This window comes from Eutrigla gurnardus, assembly GCF_963514095.1.
Source record: "Eutrigla gurnardus genome assembly, chromosome: 10".
Taxonomy (NCBI): domain Eukaryota; kingdom Metazoa; phylum Chordata; class Actinopteri; order Perciformes; family Triglidae; genus Eutrigla; species Eutrigla gurnardus.
Window position 1 is genome coordinate 8,414,686 of NC_139924.1, and position 13,976 is coordinate 8,428,661.

At 41.0% G+C, this 13,976-nt stretch overlaps 1 protein-coding gene across 2 annotated transcripts in view; it reads right to left on the minus strand.

Annotated features, from left to right (window-relative positions):
• Positions 1-13,976, minus strand: part of fchsd2 (FCH and double SH3 domains 2) — a 55,574-nt gene that overhangs the window by 11,725 nt on the left and 29,873 nt on the right. Inside the window, exons 9-15 of one of the 2 annotated variants that reach the window (XM_084019157.1) lie at positions 12,264-12,386; positions 11,042-11,137; positions 9,919-9,993; positions 5,801-5,917; positions 5,594-5,698; positions 1,295-1,384; positions 893-955 (exon numbers count right to left, since the gene is read on the minus strand). In XM_084019157.1, the coding sequence (XP_083875283.1) occupies positions 893-955; positions 1,295-1,384; positions 5,594-5,698; positions 5,801-5,917; positions 9,919-9,993; positions 11,042-11,137; positions 12,264-12,386 (669 nt within the window). The remainder of the gene's footprint in view (positions 1-892; positions 956-1,294; positions 1,385-5,593; positions 5,699-5,800; positions 5,918-9,918; positions 9,994-11,041; positions 11,138-12,263; positions 12,387-13,976) is intronic. The other variant, XM_084019158.1, reaches the window with a different exon arrangement.

The following is a 13,976-nucleotide window of genomic DNA, read 5'->3' on the forward strand; positions in this document are numbered from 1 at the left end:
CTCACCAAGAAAGCAAATGCGTGTATTTACTAAAAAGTCTTTGTTTATAATGGAATGCTGTACAGGTCGGGAGTCCACCTCCTCCCCTCTGACATGCATAGAGAGTTTAAAGAAAGCAATCCCTCTAGGCTTTACTCTATACTAAGTGTATCTTGACTTAAAGCTAGGGGTCATGAAATAAAAACTGCCAGTTGTGTGAGGACTCCATCATATTCCAATGGGAAAGTGAGTTGTTTTAAGAGGCCGTAACTGGCGTCACAGATGATTAGGCAGCAGGGCTGAGGTCAATTATCTTGTAATTTACATCATTCAGGAAGTGATTTGTCAGGAGAACTATTCTAGCTGGGTGGCTCTCACTTATAATACAATCATAAAAACAAATGAAAAGTCTATGACCTTGGAGTTTAAAATTCCATTTTTTAATTTGCTGAATTGAGTACAGCGTTTTTCGTAGATCAACAAGAAAAACTTACGACGAGCCAATAGCAGATATGTGACCAACATACAGTGACACGATTCAGTGGTCTGGTGGTGTTCGTTTGCAGTGGGTAAAAGAGGCTGCCATGCACGGGACACAAACCAGCTACAACTTATGTTGTGTACTCTTCTACTTGTGATTTATAGGTGTGAATTTTGCCTTTTCCAGCCAAGTCAAAAACTTGCTTCAACTTTGAAAATTGCTGATAAAACTCACGTATGCAGTATTGGCATACGGTCTCATTAGTAGTCACATTAGGGTTCATGTTATGTCTACAGTTTTGTTAGTGATTCATTTCTCCAATGTTTTAAAATTTCATTAATAAACTTGTGAAGACAAGTTCTGGCTCGACTAGAAATCAGCAACACACACACACACACACACACACACACACAGTGAGGGGAGGTGTCTCACCGACAGTGAGGGATCGTGGGAAGTATAGCTGGCCCAACGTTCATTCTCCAGCTCCTCCATCACCTACAGCATGCACAGAGAGAGCGGGGGCATTTGTACACATATTGCAAACAGCCACACACACGGCCACACACACACACACACGGCCACACACACGGCCACACACACACACACACACGGCCACACACACGGCCACACACACACAGTGCACTACACAAACTGGTTTAAATGTTTGAGTGGATTTAAATGCACTAATACTCCAACAGTTGTATGTATAAACTCACTCATAAACATCTATCACACACACCGTTTCACACTAACCTACATGAAACAAGTCAGGCAGAGAGGAGAGGCACACACACACACACACACACACACACACACACACACACTCAGAAATACCTGGTTCATGGCGCTCTTCAGCCAGGTATCCACAGCAACCCCCACTTGCCGCAGAAGGTCCAAACGAGCTTCAGCTTTTAACTTTATTGTCTTTGTAGAGAGAAAGGGTTAGGTGTTGTTAGGAACATTTAATACATCATTGGCCTATACATTTTTATTTTTACATCAGTCAGAAACAAGAGCTTATTATTTTTTTGTTACAATTTGGGTCACATTCTATTTGAAATGGGGACCTGCCTGAAACCTGACTGATTACTCTCAAAATGGCATAATTAAAATACAACAATAATAATAATAATAACAACAACAACAACAATGGTTGCAAAAGTGTCACACCCGCTGCTCTATAGTCAGTCAGTAGTGGCAACCCATTTAATTTCAAGTCTGATACAAAAGGCAATAATAATAATCTAATGAACTATTAGCCAACATCATTGTATACAGTAATCACCAAGATGGGAGCCATAAATATAGAATTGGTTGTTGAGTCATGAGAAGTCAATGAACATAGTATTAGTTCTAAACTATTTAAGTGAAACCTCGTAGCCGTCTTTAAATCAAATGTTCACTGTTAAAATATCATAAATTTCCCTTTCAGCTGAACACTTCAGTGACAGATGTTGTGAACTGGATTTGCACTCAAATGTTTTTATCACCAAAACGTGCTGTACGTGATTTTAATGGGCCGTGAACATTGGACATATGCTGTGCGTTCTTCCCTAATGAGATAATATATCAGGCTATAATCACCATGGGGAAACCTCTAAGATTTACATCCCCTCCTCAACTCTCACTTTCATCTCTGATCCTCTCTTTTCTCCAACCGTCTCTCATCATTTTCATCAATTTCCTCTTTTCACCCTCTTCTTAGCTTCCTCACTGATGCTGACAGAGCAGATTGATAGCTGATAGCTCCCACCCACGGAGACGTGCAGTCAAACAGACAGAAACACATTGTCAAGACAGACTTCCCGGCTTTGATCAATAAAGGCCTGAGCCCCTTAAGTGCCTCTTTTATTTTTTCTCCCTTCCATTAGCAGCGCCCAGCAAATACTCAAGGCTGCTGTTGGGCCAAAAACATACCAGACTAAAAGAGAAGAAAAGTTACAACAACATCCGATACTTGTTGTTCAGCCATCTGTGCAGTAACAGAATAAGCAGCTAGTGTTGTGAGAACCGATCACTGATGGATAGATTGTACAATTTCAGACAGAAGTTCAGGCTGTCTGGGTCCCTCTAATCAATAACTCAGTCAGAAAGGTAAATAGATATATGGATAGAGAAATAGATAGGCAGAGAGTTACTGCATGAGCAAACTCAGCTGTCTGATTATTACTTATATTGATTTATTCCAAATTATGGGACCACCATTTTTTCCCCCATGACCCTTATGTGAGCAGCCAGAAAACCTTAAGAACTTGTTAAGAGAAGCAATTGACAGGCAGAAAACGCCCTTATGATTGTATCCATGCTCTATTTATAAAGGTATTATGCCAATGTGGATTATGAGAAGATATTCCAATCAACTTTACAATCCTTATTAGTTTAGTCTGCTCATGCTGGAAAGTGTCTGGGAGCACTAGCTTGTCTATGTTGACACATCTTCCGTGTATTGATGCCACGTGTTAATGAGGCCAGATTGTCTGGTGGAGCCTTCAACAGCTCATTAGTATGGAGACAACATCAACCGCTCCCTCTCTCTCTCATCCTCCCAGAACTCCCTAGAAAGCCGAAAACTGCAGAGAGAGGCCAATAATCAACTTGTACAACAAAGTTAGGAAAGCAATGTTTAAGTCAAACCTGATCCCAGTCACTTCCGCACCATGAGGCACAAAGCTAATTAATTAAACACTAGTATCAGATCTGTACTCGGTATCGACTGATACCCAAAGCCCAATTATCGGTATCATTACCGCTATTGGGACCGAAAAAGTTGGATCGGATCGTCCCTAATTCTATTAGTAATGAAAGCTCCGCTAGAGCACACAGGGCTGGCCCAGTGTCATAATACATCATTTATAAAGGAATATTAAATGCATTTCATTTCATGTTCTGAAAACTTTTACTTGACGTTTTATCACAGCATGTATTACTTAATTATACTGATCATTTTTGTTACAGTAATAACCATTGAAGTAAATTCGGGGAAAGGCAGGCCCAGCCTCTAGTTTTAGTATCCAGTCTTTTATCAAGCACTGAGTCCATAAGATCAGATGATTCTAGAGAGCACACAATACATAACCGTCCTCTCTTTCACTGTTTATTGATCCTCTTCAAACAGAGGTGAGAAAAAGGGGGTGCAAAAGAGCGTTTATGATGTCGATGAAAATCAGGGACTTCATGAAAAATCACATAAATGAGACCAGGTAGCATGTCTCTTAGACATGATACTTCTGAAACAACAACAAGCATTCCTCCTTTGAGCACAGATGCCTCAAAAATATATTCCAATTCACAAATAGACTCAGTCTCTCCAACCTAAATATAGACCTTGGTACATTTTCTTGCTAATAAGGTGTTGGAATTGTCAGTGCAACATGATGGTGAGACTTCGTTATAGTGACTGTGTCATTCTTCAAGGAAAGGACGACACAGTTGCTGTCCAGAGAATGCTGTAATCAAACCTAGATCATATCTTTTGTACTGCCTATACGCCCTTCATAATTCTATGATAAGAGCTCTGTGATGAGGCCATTTGTACCAAATGAGCTCATAAAATATGCATCATCTTACTCGAGGTAATGTTGGCCTGGAAGAGCAAAGTATAGCAGACAGTGTGAGCGAGGGACAGAAACAGAGGAATAGAGGGTTTGGTAGGAAGAAGGTGTTTGCTTTGTGATAAAAAAAAAAATCCATATTATTTTGTAGAAAGGGAAATCACAAGCTACTGATAACTTTGCTAAAATATTGTTACTGGCTTTTGTAGGCATTTCAGTCAATCCTACACTATCAACAAGAGCAATACAATAACATCAGATATATTTGACCAATACTTGGCAAAACACCTTAGTGAGTGGATAAAAAGAGACAGAAGTAATATCAGAAGTGAAATGTTCTTTGACCGAACCTGACAGCAGAGGGTGCCAAATATATGGAAGCCTGACCAGAAACATTATGGAGGCAAAGATGTATTGGGGAAGAGACTATGAAAAATGAAGTGATAAAATTAAATTGAAAACAGAGACGAAAAGATGTTGAGACTTTGGAGGGAGAGAAAAAGCGTTGAGATGGGATGATGCAGTGATTTCATTCATACTGTGACAGGTTGAATCTGTGAGAATCAATACATAAATGATAGATAACTCTGCAAGTGGAAAGGCTTAGAGGTCTCGAAGGAAAAGAGAGGGAGTGTGAACACAAGATGAGAAAGTAAAAGGAGACAGACGAGGAGGGAAAGGCAGGGGATTAAAGAAAGAGCTAAAAAGGGCAAGACATCTAAGAAAGATGATCATAGCATTCCTGTAGATCTGATTCTGATGGTTTTTGTATCAGATTTAGTGCATAGGTCGATTACTGTCACAGGGAGTTATTGAGACGGATGTAAAAGTGTGTTTAAACCTCTACACCTGAACAGAATGCAGCAAAGCCAGGGGGATTACTGGGCTTTGTGAATACAACGGTCTTATAACGCAATGATTTTAACATCTCCTGTGATGTGAAAGGTGTAGTGATCGATCCCGGGGCCTTGTTGGGAATTGCACCCTGCTACGTCAGCCGCGCAGACAGGCAGACCGCATGCCAGCTACTGCTGTTTGCATTTAAAATATTTACCCAATAATTAGTGACTCAGCACAAACACCTGGCAGAGAAATCATGGGACGGGTTTAATTTCATGCCGTCACTGACACAGAGGGCTCCTTTGCTCGGCTAATGACGTTGCGGCAGGAAGTTAGTGTACGATGAGATGCAACGTTCGCTTCTTTTGCGTCATGTGTACCATTGATTTTATAGCATTTTAAAAAAAATAATATTTGATACTCATTACAAAGACACACCACCTTGTTTCCCCTTGAACACACCATTCTCTGTTTAGTATGACCAGCCAGTCCATACCGACTCCTCACAGAAATATACTGTAAAGTTTGTTTACTGAAGATTTGCAGAAGAAGAATCACTGTTTTATTATTACAGAAGAGAAGGGAACATCTAGCCATCTGCTCTCCATGACACCCATAAAAACATGCCAACTTCAAACAGCAGGGGTCGAGCTGAAATGCAGACAACTGTGCAAAGGGATCATACCCTATCGTTTGCCCTCTGTGCGATCAAAAATAAAAGTTGACAATGGGAGTCACACACCTCAGCTTTGCGCATGTTTTCTTTGGCGTCTTCTATCTTCAGCTCCAGATCCAGTCTCCCCTGCTCTGTGGGAGGCAAGCCATGGCTCTCGCACTCCTCCAGACACTGAACAAACAGACACACAACTCAATTAGAAATGGTGTTTTTTAAACACACACATTTCTAAAACGGGTACATGTGATGAATGTGAGCATCTGTGTGTCTTACTCTCTTGTAATGTATGATATTCTTGTGTTCTCTGGCCACTCTGGTCGCCCACTTCCTGGCCTCCTTGTTCAAACTGTGCTCCTCCGTCGTCCCCGTCTCCGACTCCAGCTGACGACTCTAGTATAGACAAACACACACACGCATACACACACGTACCAGACAGGGATGGGTAAACACACAGACACACGTACCCATCCCCCACACACAGGCACAGCAGGCAAACACGCACAAACACAAGTGCACACATAAGTACACCGTCAGCGGTAACGGCACAAGGCGTGCGATATATGTAGAAGCTGTTAATTGAGCTAAAGAAAGTGCGAGAGAGAGATTGCTTCCTTCATAATTCATACAGCATGTGTTGCAAGGCTCTATTGTTATCCTCTTGGATCAAAATAACCACATGTGAAAGAGCGTGAGTGTGTGTGTGTGAGTGTGTGTTCAAAGTGATAGAGTAGGAGGTTCACAACAAATGTGATTTCTTTTTCTTTCATACAAAAGTAGCTATGTGGGCCTTCAACATTAATTACAGCCATGTGGCGATTTTTGTTTGGGGACTCATGTATGAAATGTGTCTTCAATTTGACAGTTGACACACTTTGTCACTAATAAACGACTTACCGATGACAGAACCAGTGTTCACGTTATCTTAAAAAATATTCTTGCTATGAGTAATGGGTTCCATCGTGAACGTGTGTTTTATTTAGTTAAGATGGCCGATGTCTTCAGTGATTTTCTCACTGGTTTGAACCGGGCAGGGCTTAGTTGGAACAAGGTGAGGTCATTTATGTCAGTGCAGTAATTCAGCCTTTGAATGTAAAAGTGTTGGTGGGTTGTTTGGCAAACTGTCAATCCAATCATGATCAAACGACACTTTATTCTGGCACTTCAGTTCAGTTCTTTCAATCATCCGACTTTAGAAATATGCACACAACCCCAAAAGTTCATTTCCAAACTGTAACCTTTAATCTCTGTTTGTGGAAATAATGAGTGTCCTTTCGACAAACTCCCACTCGTCACTTCCAACAATACATTCTAAAAATCAGGATGTACATGCAGGGTCACGGATGTGTGCTCACAGACCTGGGAGGCTGGGTTTCCCCATAATCTGATAAGAAAAGTGTGTCAGCTAGACGTCACAGGATAATTGTGCGTTTCCATGCACATCATATCTATTAATTATGTGCCGCTTCAGTAACAAGAGGGCATAAATCTGGCTAAGTATAGGTGTGAAACGAAGAGTATTACATGGGAGATTTACAGCTTAATTACATTCAAGCAAGGAGAGGGAGTTAAGGCAGGGAGGCAGAAAACTAGATTTGAACAGTGGCTCTAAACTCACATATTGTGGAGCGAGCTTGACAAATTGTGCCCTGATATTTTATTTGTGTAATGTTAATAGAGTAAACACAGTAAATAAGCATTTCTTTTAGATGGCCTAGCAGCATATTGTGAGGAAAGTGTTAGTAATGGTATGCAAAACTCTTTGGCTCTTCTCTCTGCATGTGACCTTTGAGTGGCTTTCTGTGATGCTGTTTGTTCGGAGACCTCATTCTGTATTTCAGCTTTAATGTTTAAAGTGTAAAGCATGCTGGTAGGCCTTTAAAAATAGTCCAAAATGCACATTAAATATTTGGTCAAAGTGAAACAGCTAATATTACATTAAGTGACACAGTGCAGTAGAGTACAACATAGTTCAGCTGTTTATGTTTAATTATCATGATGAAGTGGAGAAATATTAATTTGTGTCAAATATTAATTCATCTAATCAAGGTCCAATGATAAACCATTATTACCTACTGTAAATGTGACAACAGACAGACTGCCAGCTAAGGGAAATTTGAAATACGGCATTCAAAACTCCAAACGGTGTGATCATACTGTACTTCAATAACAACCTCCACTGTCATAATAACAGTCATTTAGAGCACCGTACACAGCAAGCGTGTTATTCTGAAACTACAGGGATGAATGGGGAGAGAATGAACCAAAGTGTAGCCATCTTTGTGAATAACAGTACTGTTTAGTTTGAGACATCACATAATCTCAACATCTGTTGTTCGATTCCGGCCGAGGCCCTCTGTTCTATGGCATCCCCCTACTCTAAACACCTGCTGGACTACACTATTATATTACTGTAACTCAATAATGCCCCCCGAAAAACTCACTCACAAAATCCAATGATGTTTTTATTATTTCACAAATCATATTCCATTGTTTTTTTAAAAAGGATCTATCGCCACACTGACATACTGCTGTCTGGACTAACATTGCGTTCAGCAGCACCTGTATCACTTAGGTCAAGGCAGCTTCAATGGATTTTTAAATGCAGTGGGAGACTATGGCTCCGAGGCGTCTGCACAACCTGCAGTAGAACAAACAGTAGTGCCGTCTGACGGTCGCAAACGCATTGCTATGCTTACACGTCTTTATGCGCATTATTTACAAAAATAAAAAGGGATTAGAGGTATCATCCGATTACACCAGAATAGAATGCCTACATCCTTATTTCGTTTTCGGATTATTTAATATACTGGCTCAGCCAACATTTGTTCTGCTTGCAGGTGCAATCACTTAGATTGAATAAACCTCATTATTTATAAAGGCTTTACTCACACAACACTAACACTTTCACTTATTCACATTCAGCCAGTAGCTCGAGTCTGGTGGTTTGGTTTGGTAAGGGTGAGCTAACGGCAAAGAAAATATGCACACACAAACAACAAAAAGCAAATGAAAACAAGTACAGTCATTATGCCTGCAATGACCCTATTTAAAACCTATAACACAACTAATATGCAAATTAAAATACATTCCAAACATTTGTCTCACATCTACAGGAGGGCAATAATAGCATAGTGATATTTCAGAAGATGATGCAACAGCAACAAGATTTTGGCTTCTGATAATCATCTGGTGCTGCGACGGCTTTGCTCTCCAATAGATGACAGTATTATGGAATTGATTGCGTCTCCTAATATAAATAATATGGTTCCCTTGTTTCATTATCAGGGAGCAACTAGACAATGTCGGGTAGACACACAACAGCTCTTTGAGTAATACTGGAACCAAAATAATTAGCTTTGTTTCACACTTTAATAGACCGGTTTCCTGTTTACAAACAATCAAAGAATACACACGCAGCAGGAGGGTAGAAAACTCATCTGCCTATTAGCTTTGGCTTATTTGGCACCAGATTAGAGGACGTGCTGGCTTTAAAAGTTGCTCATACAGTCTCTGAATTGGGGAAGACTGGTCTCCGATACAAAGACACCGATACTTAATTCGTATGGCTGTGTGTGAGTGTGTGTGAGATGATTGTTTTGAGTGAATTAATTTTCTTTTTGTGATGTTATCTATATTTAATTTGTACTCGAGTGTCTTTTACAAAAAAGATCTTGATCTAAATGGGATTTCCTGTCTCACAATGCATCCAAATGCAACCAATGGGGTCACGGTAGGTAAATAGGATAGGCAGGTAGGAAGGTAAAAGGTCATGATAGTCAGCAGAATAATGAGTTCATTTACTACTGTTCGTTGGTCTTATTGCTCTGTTCACCACAGACTTAATATCAATCACAAACCAGTAATCCAGAGCCTTTAAAAGTTGCTCATACAGACTCTCCCACTCAAAGCCTCCCACATATTCGTCAGGTTGAGTCTTATTACACCAGCACTTTAAGCCACACCTGTGTGACTATGTTGCGTCATGCTACAGTCATGGATTTGAGTGCTTCTGTTCTCTAATATCTCATATGCACATGCTCATAGTCCCCTGTGTGAAAACTCTTAGTGTTGATGCTGGCTAGATATGCTGTAACGGTAACACTCTGATCTGTTTAGGAAGAGGGATGGGCCCACGCCGCATGAAAAGAAGGATTATTGGGATGTAAAGGTTATTCTATTTGACCGACTATATTACAACTGTGTGCATTCAGGGTTATGTCATGGTAGAAATAAGAGAGAGCTTGCTCTGTCGTCACAGCTTTGTTAGTTTAAACAAGTGTTCAAGTCAATGGCACCAAGAGAGATAGATAAATAGAAAGGAGAATGGAGTAGATGAGCCATGGTTTGTGTCAGGAATGAAGATGAATAATGCTAACAACAGTTGAGACTACCTGTGCCAGGGTCATTCTCATGGCACTGACGGGCGACGGCTCAATGTCCACCAACTGCTGCACCGAGCTCAGAGTCTGGCCGACATACACAGACACACACAGGCAAGCGTCCGCGCACCCACACACCCAAGAGCAGCAGCGCAAGCACACAGACGCACACAAATACAAGGAAGTGTTAATGGAAAAAAAGGTTAGGGAAAAGTGTTAGCAAAGGTTGAACAGGATTGGGAAGACACAGGGAATGAAGAGCACATTGTCCTTTAGAGAAGTGTTACCAGTTTAACGTAATAAAAGGAAAAGATCAGAGAGGGAAAGAAAATGTGTCTGACACACAGAGAGAGAGAGAGAGAGAGAGAGAGAGAGAGAGAGAGAGAGAGAGAGAGAGAGAGAGAGAGAGAGAGAGAGAGAGAGAGAGAGAGAGCACAAAATGACTGAGACACAAGAGAAAAGGATAGCTGTAGAGGATTTTGGACCAATGTCCACTGGGAGAAATCTGCTTTTTAGTCCCCAGTGATGTGACACAGCACGTTCCCCACTGTTGCAATTTTGATCACACAGACTTGAGATCAATTTATGATGGTAGTGAAATATTTTTTTAACATTTAGCAATCACTTGAATTGGATAAATAGTTATGTAAACGACGAAAAGAAGAAAGGACTACAAAGGAAAGTTCCCAGTGGACATATAGCATTTGTCGTTAGAACAATTAATATAAGAACACAGAGTAGATTCGTGCTTCTGTCATGCCGCCACCAGACACTAGTTAACTGGACAACTCCATCCTGAATTGTTAACATGAAGAAATCTCCAAAGACTGGAAACAAAAGAGTCGAAAGGTTTCTCTAGAGAATAAGAATGATCAGAGCTTTGCCTCTCTGATTTCCAGCCTGGCAAGCCTCTCAGCCACAGATGCATTAATGACATTCCTTAAAACACAAGATTCAACTGAAATGAGCAAAAGCCATAGATGTAATAAAGATACTGGAGGGAACAGACAGCGGTGTGTGTGTGTGTGTGTGTGTGTGTGTGTGTGTGTGTCAGAAAGAGTATTTGTGTTTCAAACAGGTTCATACAAAAAGAGTTAGTTCAAATAAGTTCAAGTAAAGACGACGCGTGTCTCACCGTGTCACAGTCGCTGGGCTGGAACTGGAAGTCATGTGCTTTGTGAAATACTGGGTTTTCCTGCATGAACAACTGCTGGTTGTACTCCTGTATTATCTGAAGGGAAAGACAGAGGAATAACTGGAGTATATTTACATGAACATTTCTCGCTGTGAAAACTTGTCAACTGGGAATCCATTGCCAACTGCAACTCCACCACACTAACCACAGCATATGTTTCCGCACGATGGATGGAACCACAAACTTCCTACAGCCATCTTTCAAGCCTACTGTTGGTGAGTGTTTCATAATATTACATATATTACATAGCCATATTGATATTTTGTACCTCACTTTAAATGGCATTCATGTCAAGTCAAAGAGCTTGTGAGTTGGGCGAGGTGTACAGTCAAGTTCCTTCAGATAAAAAGGACAAAAAGTTGTACTAAATTGGTAATTATGAGCCTCAAAAGACCAGTTGCAGGTGATGGTGTATTGAGCTCAGGTTCAGTGCCAGTTATTCTGCACACACTATTAATGAAAAACAAACTCATAGTGGTATTTTTTTTTTAAGATTTTTTTTGAGGCATAGACGCCTTTTATTAGCAGTGGATAGATCGGAAACATGAGGAGAGAGAGAGGGGATGTGACATGCAGCAAAGGACCTCCGGCCGGGATTCGAACCGGGGTCGGCTGCGTATGTATGTTCGTACATGGCATGCGCTGTAACCACTCCGCCAACTGCGCGCCCCATAGTGGTATTTTAGTTATACATCCATCATTCTCCCTTTAAGAATCGTTTCATTTGGAGTTGACCGCAAGCTTTACACAGACGCACAAACGCAATTAACACAAACGATTCAAGCCATTCGTTTTTTATTTACTCCGAGTGTGTTTTCTATAGACTGTGTTTCAGCATTTGTTTGTTGGTTTCATTAAAAAAGGCTCGTTCGCATTCCTCAGTTTGAAATGGTTTATATTCAAATTCTGTTTGCGAACAATACTTTAAAAAAAACACTACCTCGTAAAAACAAATATAAACACAAAATGTCAAGATGTCCAATTGATTTCACGGAAGAAAGACACGCACAACCAAAAGACGCGCTTTGATTATGTATTGTCAAGAAGATTGATCGATATTTCCTGCAATGTGTTTTGAGACCAAAAGAAATACGGCATTTGCACAAGCAGCAACTTTCAAATGAGTACAGAAGGCCTGTGTCTCCCAACACATCTGACTCACCCTGGTGGATTTGTCCAACAAGAACTGGAAGGTGTTATGTGTGGCTTGGGAGGCCTCTAGCTCGGTACGACTCAGCTCTACCAGGTAGTCTTTCACATGTTCATAGATCCTGCCATCCAACGCCTAGGAGAGACAGAGAGAGAGAGCAAGAAAGAAGAGAGAGAGACAGAGAGAGAGAGAGATGGACCAGGGGTTACAATACATTTAGAGTAAGTCCATTATCCTTCATAATAAAAGTAGAGAGTACAAGGGAATCAGGAGGAGATACCACGGAAGAGACAGACAAAACCACAAAATCGTGAGAAATATACTGGTTTTTCCTTCTACATTCACTCAGATGTGATAGGTCACTGAAATGTTACTTTCACACCTCTGTGCACAATAGCACCTTATTTTGCATCGTCAAACTACCGGCAATCATTTAACCACAACTATGAGGCAACTGGGAGCCTGACCGTAACAATGTTTTACTCTTCCGGTCCTTGTTTTTGAGCCTATACACATCACCCGCAGGGACGTGTAAGACTAGGATTGTTTGTAGAACTACTTTGTTGCAGGCACTTGATGAGTGAATCCTTATTTAACTGTATGTTAAGACAATTGTTACTATGTTTACATAGTCAAAATTGTGTTTCAAGAAAGCGACTAGTCTACAGAATCTGTTGTTTCAATGAAAACAAGAAACGTTTTGTGGTTGTGTACCATTTAGCATTCTGTTCAATCTATACACAATATCAGCAGTCGTACAAGGTTTACACAGAATGGGCAAGTAGTAGACAAGTCAGAAACATTGTTGCAGGTCACACCTATATAAAATGTATAAAAACACGTGTGTTGCCAAAAGTCCTTTTATCACTGTGATTGACAGCTCCCTCGCACTCCTGTTAGTTTTGCTGCACTGGTTAGGGCAGGAAAACTTGCCCCATCATAATTCTTATTAGTCCAGTTTTGTGACATGACATCATTCCAAGCATAGCCCCATCCACCTGACTAGTTGGCTAATGAGCCAGAGAAATCAAAAGTGTTAAAACTTGGGTTGTTTTACACACACCTCATCACTGGCCCGACATTGCTGTCGACCCTGAAAGAACACTCTAGTCTAACTGCGACATAGATTATGTCGCCTTATGCTGCAGAACAGATTTGTTATGAGTTACAGAAAGTGAGACAAACGAGAGGCAAGAGCAAAGTCGGAGGAAGGACAGAGACTGAGAAGATGTTTTCATTTGACAGCTCTTATATCATTAGATGTGGATTCATATGCGGCGCTATAAAGACATTTTAATGCAGTCCAAATGAACAGCCTTTCTATGAGGAGCCGGGGTAGCGCTGCCAAGCTTTAGGCCACATTGCCAAACAGACATCAGACAGGGGGGGGGGGGGGGGGGAGCTAGACTAATGGAGAGGAGGAGGAGAGGAGGTAAGAGGGGAAGAGTGAGCATTTAAAAAAATATGAAAGGGCGAGAGAGACAGACAGACAGAATGAGTATATGGGAGAGAGAGAGTGTGTGTGTGTGTGTGTGTGTGTGTGTGTGTGTGTGTGTGTGTGTGTGTGTGTGTGTGTGTGTGTGTGTGTGTGTGTGTGTGTGTGCGTGTGTGTGTGTGTGAAGTGTTCTTTGGATAGCGTTCTCGCAGCTGCAGGGGAAGGTGAAGGGGTTCAGATTCCAATTCAACAAAACACACGCACACACACACACGTACGCTCTCCTCAAG